Genomic DNA, 23630 nt, shown 5'->3' on the forward strand with positions numbered 1-23630 from the left:
ATGCCATTTACTGTATAATCATTTTTAACTGAAAGCCAACTATTTAAGGGATATTAATCTGAGAAAAATTACATGACTCTGTGTTAATCCATTGTTCAAAAAAAAATCAAATCTTTCTTGCTCCAAACCTGCCCCCAACTCAAAACCATCTCCCTAAACTAATCTCCTCATCCACCCTCAAATCCTCCCAACAACCAGGTCAGAGCACAATGCTCGAATGTGGAAATAGCGCACAATTCAATGGGGAGTTTGAATGGATGGTGCCTTTTCTCATGATGTCATTAGCACTAACCTTTTCAATATTTATCTAAATTTTTTTTTTACATTTTAAGTAATCACAATTTTTGTGGAGTCCCTGCCTTAACCCAACTCACACAGGCAATACATACTCTGAATTCATGAAAGTCCGAATACGATGTATCATATGTTTTATGGTGCGCTTCAATCAACGAGGCAATCAGTTTTTCTTGTTCATCTGACAACTTTGGTTTCATAGCCTCCTTTATGGCTTCTTCTTCTTTCCGTTTTAAAATCATCTCCTTTTTCCTCTGAACTTCTTCATCTGTTAAAATGACTGAGCAGAAGAAAGGGAAACATTTAAGTGGATGAAACCATCTTGAGCTCTCTTTGGTCTTATAGCTGTGCATGGACTGATAGATTTCAGTCAGCATTATAAGGCTCATTACTGTATATGAGACACAAAAATTAGTCTCCTTAATCAACTCTACAACATGCACAAAATACGAGGTCAAATTGATATGAAAAGAACATGGAAACAAGTTACTATTTGTTCCATATATCACAACAACAGTGACCTACTACCAATGAAGCACTCTGATCATGGAGACGAGAATGGTATGTATGACTAAACAAATTAATTCACCTGAAATTTATAAACACCATACAAAGTTTAAACACGAATGCAAAACTTCTAATTGCATGCATTCCACACTGTAAGACTTGTGCCTCAAATACTTCAAGGGATCCAAGGGAACCTTGCTTTGTGGATCCAGAACTGGCTTGCCCACAGAAGGCAAAGAGTGGTTGTAGACGGGTCATATTCTGCACGGAGGTCAGTGACCAGTGGAGTGCCTCAGGGATCTGTTCTGGGACCCTTACTCTTCATGATTTTTATAAATGACCTGGATGAGGAAGTGAAGGGATGGGTTAATAAGTTTGCTGATGACACAAAGGTTGGAGGTGCTGTGCATAGTGTGGAGGTCTGTCAGAGGTTACAGTGAGACATTGATAGGATGCAAAACTGGGCTGAGAAGTGGCAGATGGAGTTCAACCCAGATAAGTGTGAAGTAGTTCATTTTGGTAGGTCAAATATGATGGCAGAATATAGTATTAATGGTAAGACTCTTGGCAGTGTGGAGGATCAGAGGGATCTTGGGGTCCGAGTCCTTAGGATGCTCAAAGCTGCTACGCAGGTTGACTCTGTGGTTAAGAAGGCATATGGTGCATTGGCGATGAGAGGCATTGATCATGTGGATAGTCAGAGGCTTTTTCCCAGGGCTGAAATGGTTGCCTCAAGAGGACACAGGTTTAAGGTGCTGGGGAGTAGATACAGAGGAGATGTCAGGGGTAAGTTTTTTTACTCAGAGAGTGGTGAGTGCGTGGAATGGGCTGCTGGCAACAATGGTGGCGGCAAATACAATAGGGTCTTTTAAGAGACCTTTGGATAGGTACATGGAGCTTAGAAAAATAGAGGGCTATGGGGAAGCCTAGTGATTTCTAAGGTAGGGACATGTTCGGCACAACTTTGTGGGCTGAAGGGCCTGTATTGTGCTGTAGGTTTTCTATGTTTCTCAGACCTCTTCCAAAATAAGTAATTTATTTTGCTCATCCCATTCATTGCCACATTTAGGATTTTATGTTGAGACAGATATTTCCACAATATGATAATATTATTTCATGAAGCTATATGCTGTAAAATTCTCTAGAACTGTTTTTATGAAGTGAATGGCAGAATTTCTTGCCCACAGAATTTTCTAACAGCAGTCTTTTTTCATTTACATTTCATATAGCAATAAATTCTATTTATGTAGCACTTCCTGCATTGTAAAAATGGTTGAAGCAGCTGGACTTATCAGACAAAAGTTGATGTTGAACCATAAAACATATTAGGACAAATTGGCCAAAGAGAGGGTTTATGTACTGCTTTAAATGAGAAGAGAGGGGAAGAGAGCTGGAGAGATTTAAGAATGGAATTCCAGTGACACTGCCATCAATGGTGTAAAAAGATGGGGATGACCAAGAGGACTAAATTCAAGGAAGTGCAGATATCTGACAGCTAAAGGACCAGCTAGAGGCAGAGAAGGATGAGCCCATGTAGGGATCTGAAAACAAGAACATGAATTTTAAAATGGTGGTATTACTGAACTTGGAGCCCAAGTAGTGCTGTCTAACAGAGGAATGAACTCAACTTGACGTGGCAAATTTCTCGATGAACTAAAAGTTAGAGTAGAAGGAGTGTATTAGAATAATCAGGTCTAGAAATAGCAAAGGCGCAGGGCAGGGTTTCAGCTGTAAAAAATAAATATCACCGTTATTTAATGACACACTGAAATAGTCAAAGCATGTCCATTTGATTGATGGGATTTCCATTGTATGAAAGATAGGAATGCTTCTTGCATGGTGAGAAAATTGTATCTGGTATGAGTGCACCTTCAAAAATCATAAACTTCATAGATGAAAAAGAAATCCATTCATACAAGTTGTTGAAACTTTTTTAAACTTGAACAAGTGAATCTGCTGTGGTAGATCAGAGGATTTAACACAACAAATAATTCTGCTAGCGATTTTGTTACACGTAACTTTGCCTTGAAGGCCACAAAATCTAATTTCTTAAAGTAAACATTTGCTAAGATCAATTAATGATTATCAGTTTCTCTACAGTTTGCCAGGTGTAGGAAATTCCAAGGTCCTAAAAAAAAAGCAAGTGACTGTGTCTTGCAATTTTTATTGAAAAAATGTTCCATACACTACAAATTGTGACTCTCTGATGCGCAACATAGATGTCATTCCAGAACAAAGGAATGCAAAGCTTCTCTTTCCAACAGATGTAATAATCCTACATGGAGCATCTTGGTATGGCTGCAAGTAAGATTCTAATGAGATAACCCACAACACAAAACTGCTCCTGATGAAAAATTGTTTTTCCATTCCAAGTCCAAGTCCATTCCAGTTTTGAACACTAGGATCTTTTCTAACATACGCCTAGACAGAAGGCAGAGTAAAGCTGGCCAACTTAGAGCTATAAATCTCTTTCATCAGCTGTTCTCAACTTTACTCTCCTTCCTAAGCTCCGAAGATTCAATCCTACGTGTTCCTACATTTTCACTGTTAAAATGATGATGTGACACACTTTTCTATCCCAACATAAATTGTCAGTACACAAATACTATGAGATTTCTTACTTCATTTACACTTGCGTTCAGTCTACAATCTTTTGGCTTCATCACTACTTGCCAATTTACATGATCATGATGTTACGGAGGAGCAACAGACAAAGCCTTTAGACTTAAACCTCTTTTAATCTCCTACTCAGAGAACACAAGGGCTTCAAAGGAGGGAGATTTAACAAAAAAAGCCTGGTTGCATTTCCCTCCCCTTTCACTGAACAATATTCTCTGGACAACAGAGTTTTGCTCTTTGTCAAAACCCCCTTGGACATCCAGTTAACATCAAGCAACATCCCAGCAGTATTTTTCCACTCTAAACCCCACTTTATTCTTACTATGCATGACCTAGGATACTTATTGCCATGTCCAAGGCTTATACACATGCTGTGTATAATGAGTTGTCATTTCAGAGTTAAAAAGCAATGATAAATGTATCATTCAGAAAATTTGAAAGAAGCACAAATTAATATAGGCATAAATGCATCAGTGCATCCTTGGAAGACATTACCCTGCAAACATTCATGGCATATTGAAGCCATATGGCCAGAGTATATGGGCAAACCTTAAACATTTCCAAGACGACATTATCAATTTGGCAAATAAGGCTGTGTTTGATGAATTAGACCAGGATGCTGTGGGCAGTTGGTTTATGATGAAGAGCTTTCAAAGGAAAATTCTGTCAGAGCTTGAGCAAGAAGTCACCAAAATAGTTCAAGATTTGCACCGGTATTCTTCTACATCAAAAAACTAATAACCATTTTCAAAGACTTGGATCCCAAAAATGGAGTGTGGCATTATAGGTGGTTGCATGATAGAAGATTGCAATAAAGAGCTTTATCAGACAAAGACGAGGAGAGTTATCCAATTTTCATCAACATCTTCTTTAAATCTCATTCATCAACCCCTCAGGAAGAACCTCTGCTACCAACACAACAAGCTCATCACCATCACAATCCAAACACCAGTGACAACGCTACCTCACACCTCCACCTTCATGTGAAAAGTTGCCACTATCACTTAAATACAAAGACGTAGATTAGAAGCGGAGCAGACCATTCAGCCCCTCAAGCTTGCTGCACCAATTAATAAAATCATGGTTGATCTGACTCTAACGTCAACCTGTGATAACTTTTTCCCTCTTGCTTATCAGCAAGATTTGCCTTTCATAACCCTTTCACGATGAGAGTTCCAAAGAGTCGTGACCTCTGAGGAAAAAAAAAGCCCTCACATATGTCTTGTGTGGGCGATGCCTCACTTTTAGGCAGTGACCCCTAGTTCTAGACCGTCCCGCAGGAAGAAACAACCTTTCCAAATCCACTCTAGCATGACTGTTTAGGAGCCTGCATATTTCATTCGGTGATAATTCTCAAAAGATACATTATGTATGTACTCATCATCTTACATGTTAGTTGTTAATAAAAATATTTCAGAATTTTGAAATACTTGTGTTGAGGTATTTTTAAATGTTTACATCTTTTGACTGAAATTCTTGAGCTCTGGAACATAGTTTTTACATTGAAATTAATGGGAAATTTACTGACTTTTGTACAAAACAGTTTCCTGGAACACAACCCTTTTGTAAATCAAAGAATTTCTGTATTGACACTTTGCAAGTTCTTGCAGTTATTACAATGTTGCCCAGCAGGTCAGATCTCTGAAACTAGCTCTCAAACGACATACCACAGGACAATAGAGTGTGTTGCTGCTGAATGAATGGAATGATGATGGGAGGGGAAATGGAAGAACACTCCCAAAGAGAGCAGGATAGACTGGTGAAGAACAGACCTCATTGTTCTTTGTGCATGAAGGGTAGTGGTGGTCTGCTAGGGCTGCAGCCCAGTTCAGTCCTGGTGTGAGGTTGCCGAGGTGGTGTGAAGACATAAGTAGAGTATTTGATTGTCTGTAAAGTTTGAAGTTCAAAGTAAAATTTAATATCAGAGTACATACATGTCACCACATACAACCCTGAGATTCATTTTCCTGCAGGCATACTTCAGCAAATCTACAGAGTAGTAACTGTAAACAGGATCAATGGACAACAAACTGTGCAAACGCAGATATGGGTAAATAGCAATAAATATCAAGCATGAAAGAACAAGATAAAAGTGTCCTTAAATGAATGTAATTATCCCCTTTTGTTCAAGAACCTGATGGTTGAGGTGTAGTAATTGTTAAACCTTCTGCTGATAGCAGCAGCGAAAAAGGAGCATGGCCTGGGTGGTGAGGATCTTTGATGATGGGTGCTGCTTTTCTAAAGCAACGTTTCATGTAGATGTGCTCAATAGTTGAGAGGGCTTTACCTGTGATGTACTGGGCTGAATCCAATACCTTTTGTAGGATTTTCCGCTCAAAGGCATTGGTGTTCCCACACCAGGCCGTAATGCAGCCAGTCAGCACACTTTCCACCACACATCTATAGAAGTTTGTCCAGATTTTTCACAACATGGCAAATCTCCACAGACATCCGAGGAAGTAGAGGCGCTGTCGTGTTTCTTTGCAATTATACTTATATGATGGATCCAGGAATTTCACCCCCCCCCCCCAATTAGGCAGAAGATATAAAGGTTTGAAAGCTCAAGGACAGCTTCTATGCCACTTTTATAAGATTATTGAATGGTTCCCTAGTACGATTAGAAGGCTCTTCTTGTACTCATATATCCTGAAGTAGTAAAACCTGGTGGTTCTGTGGGTAAATCAGAACTATTGTTTCTCAGACCAGTGAGATTGATATAAGAACAGAAAATGCTGGTGAGAGGCCTTCAACTCTAGTTCTCTCTCCACAGATGCTCCCCGACCTGCCAAGAGTTTCTAGCATTTTCTGTTTTTATTTCAGATTTTCAGCATCTGCAGGTTTTTTTTTTCAAATTTCACTGCAGACCAACTTTGGCACCATTGTTGATATCATTTAGCAGAGCTTTACACTGGGGAAAAAGTGCTCACTGAAAAATGAGCATTCTGAGATGTGGACAAAATGGCTGTACTTCTGGTTACCTGTAGTTTCAAAGTTCCAAGTACATTTACTATCAAAGTATGTATACATTATACAACCTTGAAATCCATCTCCTTAGAGCCACAAAACTCAGAAACCCAACTGAACCCAGTAAAGCAAAAGAAGACCATCAAACACCCAATACGCAGAGAAGAAAAAACAAATTATGCTAACAATAAAAGTAAGCAAATAGCATTCAGAACTGAAGTTCACCAAAGTGCGTCACAGCTGATTCAGGAGCCCGTTAGTTGCAGACCACAGCAGAGACAAGGAAACCTTGCAAAGCAGAGAGCTGAACGGGCCTATCCCTTGCCTCCGGGCCCGTCACCTGAACTTTTCAACCTGGCCTGGCGCTTAACTTGTCCAAACTTCAGGATGTTCCTTGCTCTCGGACCCAAGCCCTGCCGCTTTGATACAGTCTCAGGCCCAAGACCCACCGCCTCAATTTGGTTTGTACCCGACCGCACATCCCCGCACTTTTGAGTGTCGTGAAGATATTTTGAGCTCTAGGTTTGAGTAATGAGTCTCACTGGTTATGAGAGATAAGATTACTTTTATTTGTCACATGTACATTGAAACATACAGTGAAATGCATCATTTTGTATCAAATCTAATCAGTGAGGATTGTTTCGGGCAAGTATCGCCACGCTTCCAGCACCAATATACCATGCCCAAAATTCACTAACCCTAACCGTATGTGTTTGGAATGTGGGAGGAAACCAGAACACCTGGAAGAAATCCATATGGTCAAGGGGGGAAAGCAGAAATGCCTTACAGACAACAGCAGGGGTGATATGTGGTTAGATTTACAAAATATTATAGCCCTATTTTTCTTTAATCCATACATCACCAATGAGTGTCCACACCAACAAGTGACCTTGCAAAATGATCCAAAATTACTTCTGTCTTACTACCACATATTAATATTCTATCACAGTGTTGTACATACACACAGTAGCCACTTATTAGGTACCGTCTTGCCATTGAATAAATGTTCGTGGTCTTCTGCTGCTGTAATCCATCCACTTCCAGGTTTGATGTGTTGTGCATTCAGATGCTTTACTGCACACCACTGTTGTAACGCCTGGTTATTTCAGTTACTGTCATCTTCCTGTCAGCTTGGCCATTCTCCTCTGACTTCTTTCATTAACAAGGCGTTTTTTGCCACAGAACTGCTGCTCACTGGTTGTTTTTTTTTGTTTCTCACACTGTTCTCTGTAAACTCTAGAGACGGTTGTGCATGAAAATAATCAGGAGATAAACAGTTTCTGAGATACTCAAACCACCCCGCCTGGCACCAATAATCATTTCACAGTCAAAGTAGCTTAGAACATATTTCTTCCCCATTCTGATGTTTGGTCTGAACAACAATGGAATCTCTTGACCATGGGCTGCATGCATTTATGCATCGAGTTGCTGCCACATGATAGGCTGATATTTGCAATAATAAGGTGTATAGGAGTACCTAATAAACTGGCCACTGAGTGTATATTATGCAAAGCAAGAATCTCAGATGATTAGACAGAACCTTAAATTATTCTTCAAACCACATATTTTAGTAATCTGTAATAGGCAATTGGCAGGAGCCCAAGCACAACCTCTGCAGCCTTTACATGTCTCGATAGCTTCTCTTGCAATAAATTGCCAACAGCAACAGCAAGTCTCCCACAATGATGCAAAGGCTATTCTTGCTTTAATGATGCAAAATATGTTAACATGCATCTGGTATACCTCACTTATTTCAACTCATCCACATTACCCATGATATGCAATTAATTAAGCTTTTCCAAGTCAGCTGATACACTCTAGCACAGTGGGACAGCAAGAGAGCAACCACCAGCAGAAATCCTCAAGTGTGGCAGTACAATTCATATTGCAATTTATGACAATCTCAGTTGGCTCAGCCAACATAACTATGAACACAACAGACTGCAGATGCTAAAATCTGGAGCAGCAAACCATCTGCTGAAGGAACTCAGTGGCTCAAACAGATTCAGTGGGGTTATTGGAACTGTCAAAGTTTTGGGTTGAAACTCCACAAAGTGGAGAGGAGGAGTGGTGGGACAGGCCCAATGGATGATTGGTGGAACAAGGAGAGGTGAAAGATGATGGGTGTATCGAGAGAGAAGGAGAGGGGTGGAGTTGGGAGATAAGAGTTAGGCAGATGATGGATAGAGAGAGACAAATAAAAGGGTGAATGGAGCCAGGTGTGAGGAGAGATGGATGACGATGGAGACATAAGAAAGTGAGCACAAGTAAGAACATAAGATCTGATCTTTAACTTCAAGGGGTGTGGTGGACATGCTCCTGTTTGCATCAAAGATGCTAAGGTTGAGAGGGTCGAAATTTCAAGTTTCTAGGAGTGAACATCAACAATCATCTGTCTAAGTCCAACTATGTTGACACCATGGGCAAGAAAGCGCACTAGCACTCCTACTTCCTCAGGAGTTAATGAAACGGCACGTCCCTTTGACCTTCACCAGTTTTTATAGACGCATCATAGATAGCATCCTTTTCAGATGCATCATGGTGTACTACGGCAACTGCTGTGCCCATGACCTCAGGAAACTACGGTGAGTTGTGGACACATCTCAATAAATCACAGAAACAAACCTCCCCTCTATGGACTCTGCACTTATCACTGCATCAGTATAGCAGCCAGCATAATCAAAGATCCCACCCACCCTAGACACTCTCTTGTCTTCTTTCCACCCCCCACCCCAAATTAGGCAGATGATACAAATGCTTGAAAGCATAGTGCTCAAGGACAGCTTCTATGCCACTTTTATAAGATAATTGAATGGCTCCCGTGTACGATTAGAAGGCTCTTGACATCACAATCTACCTCCTTGTCTACCTGCACTTGATTTTGAAGACTCATTTCATTTTATATTGAACTATCTCAATGCATTGTTGCACTGAATTGATCTCTATGGATGGTATGAAAAACAAGTTTTTCACTATACCTTAGTAAATGTGACAATAATAAATCAATAATTTATCAATTTACAAAGGCTACCAATGGTGGAATCTGATTAGTAAGGAAGGTGATAACGACAACCATTACAGGAGATGTGAAAGGTGATGAGCTAATTTTTATGACACTACTTAGAGCTCTTCAGCTATTCATGAAACAAACACGTGCATTAGCTGCACCTTGGAAAGGATATTCCAGCATATTGCTTCATTTTCAGAAACCATTCAGCAGAAATATGAAGCTCATAAATGCAAATTAATGCCAATCACTTCTGTGCCTCAACGTGAAAATGTGAGGATTTTTCATTTGTGCTGTTTAAATGGGAGATAATTCAAGCATGTTCTGCACTCACTCATGTATTTCAGCCAAATGCAGATCCAAAAACTCCAAAATACCACACTCAAAATCCAAATCAAACTTGCACAACCTGAACTAGCTGCTAAAAAAAAATAGGCAGACAAATGAAATAACTATTTTTTTGATATCCTTCAGTCACGCTCTTGAGTTTCCCACTGAGCTGAAGGTTTGCTGCTGGAACTGAAATCAGCATCAAATGTTATAAAAAAATGTACAACATCTACCAGAGAAGAAAAAAAATATCACATGTCTGAAAATTGTCTGAAGTTTACACATTTTCCCCCAAACAAAAACACAATAAAGCCTACAGCTGTTCCACATATTTATAAATTCCAGAAATTGTCCTCCTCCAAGGAATGAAACCTCCAGGATATCTTCTTTTAAAACAAAGTAACCAAAATTTGTTTGCTCTGTTAAAACAAGAAAGAGAATGATTTCCAACATTTCCTGAGGTAACTTTAAACACAAAAATACTCAAACTATTTCTGGGTTAATATCTTGCAAGTACAGCTTGCAACAGGATTGCACAATTATGCAAATTTGAAGTGATTTTCTAAATAGTACTGATTTAAAAGATGCATGGTTATGTAATGCTGTGTAGCACTCGTGCTGTTTTACTCATTTCTTGGCATATAACACACACAGTAAACAGATGGTCAATAAAAATTAAACAGCTGCTGCTTCATCATACTTGCATAGATAAAGTAATTTATGTCACCATATTGTTTTCTTACTAGCAATAGATAAGGCAACATTAGGGTAATATTATACATTATATCTCCCAGGAATAAACTAAATAACCTCAAACTTATTTCCAAATTATCTTGCTTTTGCTTCTTTGTGTGTTGTCAAATGCCTTTATTTAAAAATATAGTGGACTTGGTAAATGTGGATCATTGAGGTATTTTTACACTTATACTTTATTGTGTTTAATGCAACACCATTGCTTTTACACTCATTGTGAGATGATACAAGAGGTGGCTATTCAGCCCATCAGGTCTGACAGCTGCTTGCACAGCAATCCCATCTGTCCCACTCACTCTCTCTCTCTCGGTCTCCCTCTGATTTTCCCTGTAGCCCCACAACTTATTATTTTAGATGTTTCTTTTGCTACCCATCACTTATAGCAACCTTTTAACTTACTACCACATCTCTGGGATGTGGGAGGGAAATGGAGCACTCAAAGGAAACTTAATGCGGTCACAAGGAGAATGGGCAAACTCCACCCAGACAGCCTCATTTGTTTACCTGGACCAACCTTTGAATTTCCATGAAGTCCAGAGAAAATAAACATTTGGATTGGGAAAAAGATTGATGGCAAGAAATTTATTTGCATAGTGCTGGCTTTTTCAGCCCTACACCAAAATTTCCAGAATTTCACTTTGGGTGAAGTTTATTGCTCTTTTCACACTTGACTTATCTTCAGTATGGTGGCAGCCGTGGTGGTACCACTAGGTGAGCTGCATGTGCAGGGAGTCAGTAGCAGCATAAACCTAGCTAGGGAGACCAAGGGAAGAGACCTCAAAGAGCTCACATCCATAAATCCTGTCCTCATAGATTCTGAAATTAACCTCCTCGAGAAAGACACGTCCTGAGATTAATGTTACAAGGCAGTCCATTCCTCCACTTACTTCCCCATAACCAATCTTTTCCCACATCCACTGGCTCTCCCTGATTTTACTACCACAAGTTGACATTTGGGACAATTTACAGCAGACAATCGACTTCATAGTATCTCTATGGGCTTCGCAAGTAAGAATAGAAAAGTTTTTTTTTAAAAGTAGTGTGAGATTGAAAGATGTTGGTGCTTAAAGGACCCAGATGTACTTGTCACAAAAATCAGTATGTATTGTAGGTACAGCAAGCAATTTGGAAGACAAATGTATATTTAATGCAAGAAGATTTGAGTACCAAAATTATATAGGGCTCTGGTTGTCTGCACCTGGAATGTTGTGTTCCACCCTGCATGTGGAAAGATATACTTGTGACAGAAGGAAGGCAATAAAGGTTAACCTCCTGACAAAGGGTCTCGGCCCAAAACGTCGACTGTGCTTCTTCCTATAGATGCTGCCTGGCCTGCTGTGTTCCACCAGCATTTTGTGTGTGTTGTTTGAATTTCCAGCATCTGCAGATTTCCTCGTGAAAGGTTAACCTTTATAAAGTTGACTCTTTTCATTAGATGCTGCCTGGGTGCTGGAGTTCCTCTGGCATTGTGTGTATTGCTTTGCATTTCCAGCATCTGCAGATTTTCTCATGTTTGTGAAAGGTTAACGAGGTTGATTTCATGAATATGTGGCAGGGCACAGAGTTTGTTTAATGAGGAGAGATTAAGAATCAGAATCAGAATCAGGTTTAATATCATGTCATGAAAGTTGTTAACTTAGTGGCAGCAGCTGAACCTCCTTCCTGCTGGTATCAATGAGAAGGCGGCATTGTCCTGGGTTATGGGAGTCCTTAATAGTGGATGCCACCTTTCTGAAGCACTGCTCCTTGAAGATGAGTACTCTTTTACTCTACTGACTGCAAAACTTATTATGAAGCCCTCCCTAAAGGTGCTACAAAGGCCCCAGTCTCCCCACTTTGAAGATGGACAACCGACCTCGAAAAGTTAAATGGGTTTGATTAAGGAGGCAGATCCTCTTGAGTTTATCAAAATGAAATATGATCTCATTATGACATTCAAAATTCTCGCAGGGCTTGACAGGGTCGATGTGGAGTTGATGTTTCCCCTGGCTGGGGTATCTAGATCCAGGAGTCAACAGTCTCAAAGTAAGGAATTGGCCATTTATGATTGAGGTGAGGAAAGATCTCTTCACTTACAGGGTGGTGAACCTTTGAAATTCTCCACCTGTGTACTATGGAAGCTCGGTCACAGTATATTCGAGACAGAAACTGATAGATTTTTGGATATACTGTAAAAGGTATCAGGGCACACAGGGTGGGTGCAGGAAAGTGGTACTTAAGTAAAAGATCCGACTATCTTAGTGAATGGCAGAGCAGGCACAAAGGGTCCAACGGCCTGTCCTTGCTTCTACTTTGTATGCTTTTTATATTCTTAGAAAAATATTGTTTACTGAAAAAGCAGAACACGCTATAATCAGGATCTATATATATTTCTGGCAGTTGCCCCTTTTTTGTTCCTCAGTTCAACCTCATGTCAATCTTTCAAGCACATGATCTGCCCTCAGCTGTAATAATTATTTTGGATTGGTTTCATGACAGAAGACACAGAGACCATCTCAATGATAATATATATTCAAAGGTGACAGAGAGGGAACAACTTAAAATGTTACTATTACTAGAGAAAACTAATAGGGCTAAAAGCTGGCAAGTCCCCTGGACCTGATAACAGGGCATTTATAAAAAGTGAAGACAATCAAGCAGTGCCTGTGTGGTTCTATCATACTTGACAAATTTGCCAGTGTTCTTTGGAGATGTTACCCTTTGCTCAGCCAGTGGAACTAGCAGATGTAGAGCTTTGGAATTTCAAAAAGTACTTAGTGAGGTATAACATAAAATAAGAGTGCAAGGTTAGGGTAACAGATTGTCAGGTTAATGCTGAATACCTGTCTGTTTTACGAGATTAATAATTAAATCGTTCAAAAGCAAAATGCAGCTGACAATGAGAATTTGAGATAAAACTGAAAATGCCAGATATACCCGGCAGCATTAACGGAGGAGGAAACAGAATTAGCACCTCTGGGTGATGATCTTTCGAAAGATCTGAGGATAGTTAGAGGTAAAATGCAAAATGGGGAAGTCAGTACATAGTGAAGGTGTGTGATAGGATAGGGGCCAGAGCAGTTGAAGGTGTAATAGGGCTGTGAGAAAGAGAGGTAAAGGGATTAGTGAATAACACAATGATGCTCTGGAGAAAGACTAAATTGGAGATTAATAAGTATGAAATTACCAGCAGCGAAGGAAAACCTAAAAAGCTAAATGCTGGAAACTGAAGCTCAAAGGCTGCAAGATTGCAAGATCAACAGAGATTGAGATAGTGCAGAAAATTGAAACAGAGTGCTGTAAATGAGCGGTCATGACCATGATGAGTTGCAGAGCAGGCTTGAAGGGCCAGATAGCCAACTCCTCTCCTATTTCTTTACGTCTGAAAGGCTGTTAATTGCCTACTCAGTAGATGACATGTTGTTCCTTGAATGTGCTTTGTGCTTTGGTGGAACAATGTAGGACAGAGGTAGGAGTAGGAGTGCGATGAACAATTAAGGAAATGGGAAGCTCAGAGTTACAATGGTAGCCTGAACCAATCCGCGTTTCCAGAGTAGAGGTTATGTTGTGAACAACATATGCAGCATACTGAATTGAAAAAAAAGTGAAAGTAAGTTTATTACTTACAGGAACTTAAGAGAAAGACCAAGAAATAGGATTAGAGTGGCCAACTAGACCCTGGGACCTACTCTGAATGTTTGGGACCTGGAAAATGGGAAAGGAAGTACCGTAGATTCCGGACTACAGAGCGCACCTGATTAAAAGCCGCTGGCTCTAATTTTAGAAATAAAATCAATTTTTTACTTGTACAGGCCGCACCGGATTTTAGGCCGCACCGGATTTTCGGCCGCAGGTGTCCCACGTTGTAATATGAGATATTTACACAGAAAGATATTACACGTGAGGATTTTTTAACTTTTAATTAAATCCATATGGTAACATAAACAAATACATATTGCAAATGCTTTTTTTCGAACCGTGCCTGTAACGCGGCTACTTTTAAATATACGTTGCGTATACTTTTTTTACTGAACAACATTCCAATATCTCCTAACGACTGGTAAAAAATATATATACTGCAGCCTACCAGGAAAAGTTATTGATCGCCTTTAACTTAAAAGCAGCGTTTTCGCTCCGCCGCTCGCCCCCCTCCTTCCCGTTTATCGCAAACTGGTATCCCACAAGACGCGGCGAAACCGGGTGTGACGTCATAGCATCCCGCGATGTAGTACAGAAAACAAATATAGTTAAAACAGTTCTAACTTTAACTAACAAATGAATTACTAAGCGAAAATATTATAAACTAAATAACTGCCATAAAGGCAGCACAATGCTTTTCTTCGAGTGTTTTCCATGTTGATGAGGGTGAGTACAAATGACTGATTTACAATAATTTAATTGTGAAAGTGCGCTTGATTTATCGTACAATTTCATTGGACCTCTGTGAACTACTCATCAATTTTATTGGTCTACTGTTACGAGGCAAAATGTTTTTGGCGGCATGAAAAAAAACCATGTATTAGCCGCTCTGTATTAAAGGCCGCAGAGTTCAAAGCTGTTCAAAATGTGGGAAAAAAGTAGCGGCTTAAAATCCGGAAACTACTGTAGTAAAAGAACAGTGTGGCATCTTCTTTGGTTGCATGGGAAGGGAAATGGTGAAGGAGTAAATCTGACTGTCCCAGAATGCTGAAATGGTAGGAGAGGGGAAGATGCTTCTGGTTCTGGCATTACATTGGAGGTGAGGAGAAGCCGGTGAGATGAAAGGTGAGAACGTGGAGAGTCCTTCGCTAGGCAGGGAGTGGAGGTATGTTGTCTCAATTCTGCATACAAGTCATGAAGTGAACAGAATGGAGTTTCAGTCTCATATGCAATTATACCAAAACATCATTGAGGGTAACTGCCTCCACAAATGTGTTGGAATTATCAAGGTTTAAAAAAAAGTCAGAAATAGTGGTAGGGCTACGTGAATGAAACTGAACTATAGCCCCAAGTTCCTGCTAATAACCTAGCAGTAAGCTGAGGCATCTTGTAAATTATTTATTTTTTTCTGCTTGTGTGTTATTTATTGTCAGTGTCTCGAGTGAGGAAATAACTGAAGCTGCTAAAATTACATTTTATTTAATAAAGACATGAGAAATGTATTTGGTTAAGTTGTGCAGTAGCTGGCTTAGAAACGCCTGTTTTGGAAAAGAATTTGGACAACTAATTGAGAGCAATTGCATGTTTGACAGCTTTCCCAAACTATCTAACAATTAGATGTGGTTGATACGAGTGGTTTATAACATTCAAATTTTTCTTTGCCTGACATGTGATTGACACTTGAGATGCAATACCACAGGTGCAAACTGGACAGCAAAGTGAATTATATAGATAGATACAGCCGAATATAGCACTGGTTGCCACATGTCAAATTTTAGCTGGGCCACAGAATCCATGATTAATTTGCCAAATCAAAGACAACTTGAGACAGAAAATCAAAAACAGCAAAATTTCAACCAAAATAAAAAAAATAACATGAGATCAAGCTACTAATAAAACATTGCCTTCACTGCAAATTTCTGTCAGAAGGCATAAAGCACAGCCTTATTGTTTATTGTTCACCATCTGTTGATTTTATCTTTCAGCTTTAAGTTCTTTTGAAAGAGTTTGATTATCGACCAGATTTAATTGGGCCAATCTGTACAGGGGTTTTTGTGAGGGAAGAATGCAGGGAAGTCGGGACTATAGCCAAGGTTCAGGAGCAGTTGAGTTGTGGATGGGATAACGAATCTGTAAGGTGAGAATTGGCAGCCAGGGGCTGTTATGTTGGGAATTTGATGGATTGGTGGGTTAGGAGATCAGTGGATGGGTATTTGGGGCAATGTAAAGGGGTGGTGGTTGTGCAGTGAGGTTTGCAAACTTTTGGGGCAGGGAGAATTTGGTATGGGTTGGATATGATCACAAGCTCGGTGTCAGGGCCACTATGGCTGTGGGGGAGAAAAAACAGCTGGGTGGAGAGCGTGAGGGGCAAGTCAGGGAATAACCTAATGGGAACCTTTGAGAGCCTGGTTGCCAGTATCTACTCAGACCTACTCAAGGGGATTTCTCTTTCAATCGTGCTGAACCAAGCCTCACAGGTGCTGTGAAAAGTCACCTGCACGAGTGGCTCACAGACCAAAAATTACAGTATTAACTTTCAGATGTGCACCACATGCCACTGGAACCATCCATGTGTTACAGCATCAGATGCACAAAGGACCAGGAGTGCAAATCAAGAATTGTATGCAACTCACAATAATGTTTCTAACCACTCATAGCAGTTTATTTATCTTAGAAATTGGATTGTATAACACTAAGATGTGAGAAAATGCAATCAAACTTCTTGGAAAATCTTTCAATATCAGTTGAACAAAAAATCTTCTATTTCTAATAATACTATGGACATAGTAAATTAAATTTTCATACGTATGAATTGTAAATAATAGATAGCTTAACCTCAAACCACTAACATGGAAGTAGAGCAGTGAGGGAGAATCCACATGATACATTAACTTGACTGACATTCTCACTATAGAGTTGTTTCGTTACATCTGTTGAAACACTTCTTCAGATTACTGCCACTAAATTGGTGTGATGAAGTACCGTACATCATCTTGGAGATCCACTTCTTCTCAAAACTAATTCTGCACAGATTTTAAGTTTATACACATTAGACAAGGCTTGATTGACAATTAATATTTTACTTGGAGGAGAGAGAGATCTAATTGCTCAACACCTCTTTAATCTCCTAAAAGAGACTTGACTTAATGGGTTGAGTATTCTCTAGCAGTGAATGTTGTATGTTAGAAAAGTATGCAGGTCCCCATTTGCATCTACTGGACATAGCTCAGCCTTTTTTGATTGGGAGGGGGGAAAATGGTAGGGATTTAGTTTATATAAAGAAAGCAACAAGGTGGAAGCAAGGCATTTATTTATTGCAGGAATTTTACAGGGGAGGAGATAATGGAATAAATGAAAACGGCAGTGTCTGAATTGTCAAGCTTTACAAAAAAGATGTTTTACCATTGCTTTAATTGTGCAGCTTTCTCTGAACCCAATGTGTCCATGATAGGGGGTTTCTCCCATTCACCAGATTATTGTTCAACTCAGTTGCAAGCTCTACAGGAGAGCAAGATTCAACAGCAGAAAACACAGTACCTCTGTTAACATATTAAACAGCAACATTCTGAGGTGGGATTAATAATTTTCATTTAGAAAGACAATCAACTTGGTGATTGTTGATTTAGAGAAGGCAGTGTCTAACTACCTGAACATTCTGAGGAAGTAACGAGGATGGAAAGGGAGTTGATGATTTGGGTCAAGACCTTCATCAGGACTGGAAAGAAGGGGGGGGGGGGGGGGGAAGATGTCGGAATAAAAAGGTGGGGGAGGGGAAGGAGGATAAGCTAGAAGGTGATAGGTGAAGCAAGATGGGTTGGAAAGATAAAGAGCTGGAGAAGGAATCATAGGAGAGAAGTGGACCATGGAAGAAAGGGAAGGAGGAGGGGCACTGGGGGAGATGATAGGCAGGTGAGAAGAGGCAGGTGTAGGATTTTGTAGGGATTTATGGCAAGAATCTCAGGTTTCATCCAGGGCTTCTTGTTGGGAATTCATTTGATGTAGTTTACATACGTTTTAGTAAGACTATTGACAAGGTCCTGCATGACCACTTGATCAGAAAAGTAAAAATCACACAGGATTCTAAGGAAGTGGAAAGCTAGATACAGTGGTAGAAAAGCAAATGGTAATGGACAAGCAATTTTTAGTGACTAGAAAACTGTGTGCATTGGGGTTCCACAGGGCTCAGTGCTATATGCCTTGCTTTGTTGTGCTATATAGGGATGAAACAGCACATATTGGAATGAAAACATCTCTTGGTGATTGAATCAAAGAAGAAGTAGAGATCACAATGAAATATTATTCGTGAACATACTTGACAGATTCTTGCTCTATCCGGAGAAGATGAAGACAATGAGTAAACTCTTTATTAGCATCATTAGGAAGCTTGACCACTGCATGGGGAGGGAGTATGGGGCCAAATATCAGTCAAATGGTGTAGAGGAGGGTAGGGTTTAATGAGTGAAATGGATGGAGTGATCATTGGTGTGATACATTGTATGTATGCACACATTCTTCTGTGGTAAAATGAAGGAGCAGTACTTCTATTGATCTAAAGCTCACTTCGATGCATCTTGTGAGATCATGAAATTTCTTCTGCATTGTTTTGCAGTAGGCATTTTCACGAGTGGTACAGACAACTATTGCCACTTCCTGCCAGTATCCTGAATGGTGATTGTGGCAGATCTCCATGAGAGGTTGTACTTGTGACTGTGGATAATACTTTCTTACTCTAACATCCAGCAGTTGTTGAAGTTTCAAAATTCTGAGGAATACACATGCGCCTTTTTGTCGAAGCTAGTGATGCTCAATAGCAAACTGTGTAAATGACCAAGATACATTTATTGCTTTGTACTACTATACACAAAACAAAATTAAATTTTTAAGTTGATTCAATTGGCCTTGGGAGTTGGGCACTTGGTGATGAGAGAGAATGATCACTAATATTGGACATCAATCAGAAAGGTAAATTATGAGCAGAGTGAGATGATTGTAATTGACAGTTAAAGTTGTAACTGATGAGTACAACTAACTCTAACTCCTGGCACCCTGGTACGTGTGGTAATATCAATTGCTTTGCAATTGTGTGGTGCCAAACAATATTAAATCTGGGAAGGAGGTTACTAAAAATGGGATCATTGCCAGCTCTCAGCTGGGCAGTTTTGTCACAACAGAGGCAAGGTCCTGTTCTGCATTATGGGGGCAAAAAAATACTTACGCTGACTATTAAGAAAATGTTTTTTTTTTAAATATATAACAACAAAAAATAACTATGATGTACATGATGAGATTAATGTGATGGAGGTTACTAATCAAACTCATTTAAAGAGCTGTGTTTCCTCAACTACTATGCACAAAGGGCTCTTTGTTCAGAGTAACAGTCACAGGGCTTTTATTGGACTTCATTGTTACAGCAATTGCAAAAGAAATATCATGTGCAGTTGATCAATAGAAATTGTGTCTCCCAATTTCATTAAAAACCTCAAGTTTGAAGTGTAATTACTTACATTCTTTCATCATGCCAATATCTTGGCACCGCTTGAGTCTACATGCTTGGCAGTGCCTTCGATTATCCTTTGTAATTGAACAACTGCCATTAAAGGGACAGGTAAAATGTGCCTTTTTCTTCATGCTTCTCCTACAAAGGGGTGGAGGAGAAACGGAAATAAAAACAAGCTTAATGATCAAGACTATACGTATACAATTACCATAAGGAGACATAGGACATAGGCCCATCGTATCTGCTTCACCATCCCATCATGGCTGATTTATTATCCTACTCAATCATATTCAAAGTTCAAAGTACATTTATTATCAAAGTATGTATCCCATATACAACCTTGCGAATCGTCCCCTTGCAGGCAGCCATAAAGAAACACGACAGAATCCACAAAAAAAATCCACACAACAAAGATGAGAAAGTGTACAGATGCAACGCACACAAAATGCTGGAGGAACTCAGCAGGTCAGGCAGCATCTTTGGAAAAGAGCACAGCCGACATTTCGGGCCGAGACCCTTCTTGAGGATTCAGAAGGAAGGGGGAAACATGCCAGAATAAAAAGGTGGGGTGAGGGGAAAGAGGCTAGCTGGGAGGTGATAGGTGAAGGCAGGTGGGTGGGAAAGGTCAAGGGCTGAAGAAGAAAGTATCTGATAGGAGAGGAGAGTGGACCATAGGAGAAAGGGAAGGAGGAGGGGACCCAGAGGAAAGTAATAGGCAAGGTGAGAAGAAATGAAAGGTTAGAGTGGGGGGGGGGGGGGGGAGGAAAAGAGGAGAAATTTGTTCACCAGAAGGAGAATTCTATATTCATGCCATCAGGTTGGAGGCTACCCAGACAGAATATGAGGTGTTGCTCCTCCACCCTGAGGATGGTCTCATCTTGGCACAAGAGGAGGACATACATTGACATGTCGAAACAGGAATGGGAATTAAAAAGTTTGGCCACTGGAAATTTCCACGGATGGTGCACAGGGACTATCACTATTACAGTGGCGGGAAGATGGGATGAGCACAGACTTATAGGAAATGAGCAGATGGGAGTGACAGCAGCATCAATTGTAGAGGGAGGATCAACAAAGACCATCCAACAGCCAGTGTGTGAAAAAAAGAGCTAATCATGCAAACAATATTTAAAAAAAAGACAAATAAGACACAACAGAACTGCAGAATCCCCAAACGTGAGTTCACAGTCATGGAGCCAGTTTATGGCTGTAGCCAGTCCAGGAGCCTGATTGCTGCAGGCCACAGCCATCCTGCTTTCTCCCTGTAACCCTGTAAACAAGAACGTATGCCTTAAATATACCTAATGACTTGGCTGCCACAACGTCTGTGGAAATGAATTCCACAGATTCACATCCCTCTTGCTAAAGAAATTCCTCCTCATCTCTGTTCTAAAGGGACATCCTATTCTGAGGCTGTGCCCTCTGGCCATAGACTCCCCACTATAGGTGTCCTATTACAAAGGATAAGCACAGTCCACTTTAATTTACTTTCTAAGAACTGTGACAACTATTTCACAACTGTGAAACAAGTGTGAGGTATCAGGAAGCATCATTGTTAAACAAGCTTGTATGCCATAACAAACAACAGCAACTTCCCACAGACTTCCCAGTCTTAGCCGAGGCATCAAGGGGCAGATGCAATACCACCAGATCTGTTAGCACTAGTTCTCCATGCTTGCTAAGGGAATGACCATTTTCACAAGGACCTGGAGGCCAATATTAAAAGTGCACTGAACTGGAAGATGTACATTTTTACTGTTGTGGTCACTCAAATGAAAGAGTTCAAGAATATTTAGAAAATCATTACTTTAATGCTGTTTTACTTTAGCATCATGTAACAAATTACCATTTCTCCCCCAGAGTAAAATACAATTTTGCCCATTTTTAGATGGCACAAGTCACCTTGGTGTCTTCAATGCAATTTCTGTGTTGGTCAAGCAGAGGATGTCATGCAATACTTCTTTTGGAAGATTAGCAGGAAACTTTGACCAGATTGTCCCTCCTGGTCAGGAGAACAGTACAGGATTGCCAAATCTTCACAACATTATGTTGGAGCAGGATTCCTGCAAGGTAAACTCTCTTCTTACCTTTTTCCTCACCCAATGTACCCCTTCCATTGTGCTGACCCAGTCTCCAACAATTCCTTAATCCTTGGTTCTTTCTGAGACCCCTTTAGTTCTTGCAACTGCCTGACCTAGCAATTCCGTTATACACAGGCCCCGATCTCCAAAGCCTTATCCACTGACTAATAACCCCTGAACCCTCAGATTCGATCCTTGTCCAGCTCTCCAAACTGCAGCATCATATTCCCCCACCTCCAATCCGCAGGACCCCATTGGTGGATCTGATCTTGGCCCTTGACAATCTCTTGACAATCCTTGCATTCCTTCCACACTTCTCCAGCTCCAATTCGAGACCCCGAGTCCACTGTACAGATCTTTCCAGAGCCTCTCCTCACCACAACTAAATAGTCCAGCCTTTGCTCAGGACCATGTCCATTGGCACTCCCTCCACTGTGTTTCCACCTCAGGTTTGGATTTTTTTTTCAAAATTTGCAACGGAAATTCACATTGGGGAGCCTATAAACAGAATGGTTGTTAATACCCTGCTGCAGTGCCAGTGTTTGGGCATACCAGAACTTGCAAGCATTATTTTTCCTTTTTTGGCTTCATCAATGCAACACTGAGGGTCCCAAAATATGCAATGCAGAGTGGGCTTCAAACCTTAAAGTCCTAAGACAAACAGCTGGGAGCAGAAAACTATTTTCTTAGTTGTGAAATTTCTGTCAAGAAAAGAATTAAAATTGACATAAATTAACAGTAGACACCACCAGCTGGCGATGATTTAATCTAATAGCAGATTTGAATTCCTAGGAACATTCTAGCCCAGGGAATGAACACATCATTGTTAACAATGTCCAGTTGTTTTCCACACATTCAAAAGACCAATTGTGACATTTGTGAAAGAACATTAGGAATGCAACATCTTGTTGATCTTTTCTACTCAAATAAAGGCCAGAGGGATTGCATGGGAAGCTTCATCACTTAAAGTTCTTTACAATTAGTATGAGACACTGTTAATACCAGGGTTGTGCTTGCAAGAAATAAAACTGCTATTTATGCATCTGACAGGCATTGACAACTGGCTGCCTCCTGTCAGTAAAATAAAATGGTGCATCAACACTTTAATCCTTTGTATACTCCTCACATGATCAACTTAATTTCACCTGCTACATACGGGTAAAGTAGGTTTGACTACAGTAACCAATAATGATGAATAATGCATGAAAATCTAGTCTAGGGCATATCAATCCCATTTTTGCCACAAATACTACCTCACAAATATTAGCCTTTCTATCGCTTCAAAATAGAGCACTTCCAAGAGCAGTAGAATATGTGCCCTGGATTCAGAGAGTTGAGGATTTGAGACCATTTAGAGCATATATGTCAAACTCAAGGCCCGCGGGCCGGATTGGGAATTATCTTTGGCCCGCGAGATAATATCTAATTACTATTAAAGCTGGCCCCAGTAATCGAAGCGCCTATGGCGTATGATATGGCTAATACTGAGTTTATTCAGGTACCAGGTTTTCAGGGTTTTTAGTGTTTATTCGGCAGTCTTCTTCATAAGAAACGGAATTTGTAAAGTGAAACACTTTGTAGTTATAGCAAAGACTGAGACACATGAGAGCAGGCTGAAAAAACGGAGGCAACGAAAGCTGCGTTCGCACGCGTCCAACTGATCCGGCCCGCACGAAGCTGCATTTTGCTCAATCCGGCCCGTGACCTAAAATGAGTTTGACACCCCTGATTTAGAGAGTTAAGCATATAATTTAGGTCCACTCTTTAGCGCAGTGCATCATTCAGACATATGTGGCCTCAGTTTAACAATATACTGAAGAGTGGAATGGAATGGTCACAGATTGACTCTGGCATGCAAATCTCCAGAGCAAATACCTTATCTCAGAGAATTCATTGGAGGGATTGAAGTACTTCTTGTGATGGAAATATTCAACAGACCACGTCATCTCATGTTGTTTCA

General features: G+C 40.2%; 1 protein-coding gene across 3 annotated transcripts in view; it reads right to left on the reverse strand.

The window, feature by feature from the left end:
- Positions 1-23630, reverse strand: part of LOC140741196 (vitamin D3 receptor-like) — a 197243-nt gene that overhangs the window by 59719 nt on the left and 113894 nt on the right. For all 3 annotated transcript variants that reach the window (XM_073071091.1, XM_073071093.1, XM_073071090.1), the window contains 2 exons: positions 19597-19727; positions 390-574 (listed from right to left, as the gene is read on the reverse strand). In XM_073071091.1, coding sequence (XP_072927192.1) covers positions 390-574; positions 19597-19727 — 316 coding nt within the window. The remainder of the gene's footprint in view (positions 1-389; positions 575-19596; positions 19728-23630) is intronic.

The sequence above is a fragment of the Hemitrygon akajei genome, chromosome 18, assembly GCF_048418815.1.
Source record: "Hemitrygon akajei chromosome 18, sHemAka1.3, whole genome shotgun sequence".
NCBI classification, from domain to species: Eukaryota; Metazoa; Chordata; class Chondrichthyes; order Myliobatiformes; family Dasyatidae; genus Hemitrygon; species Hemitrygon akajei.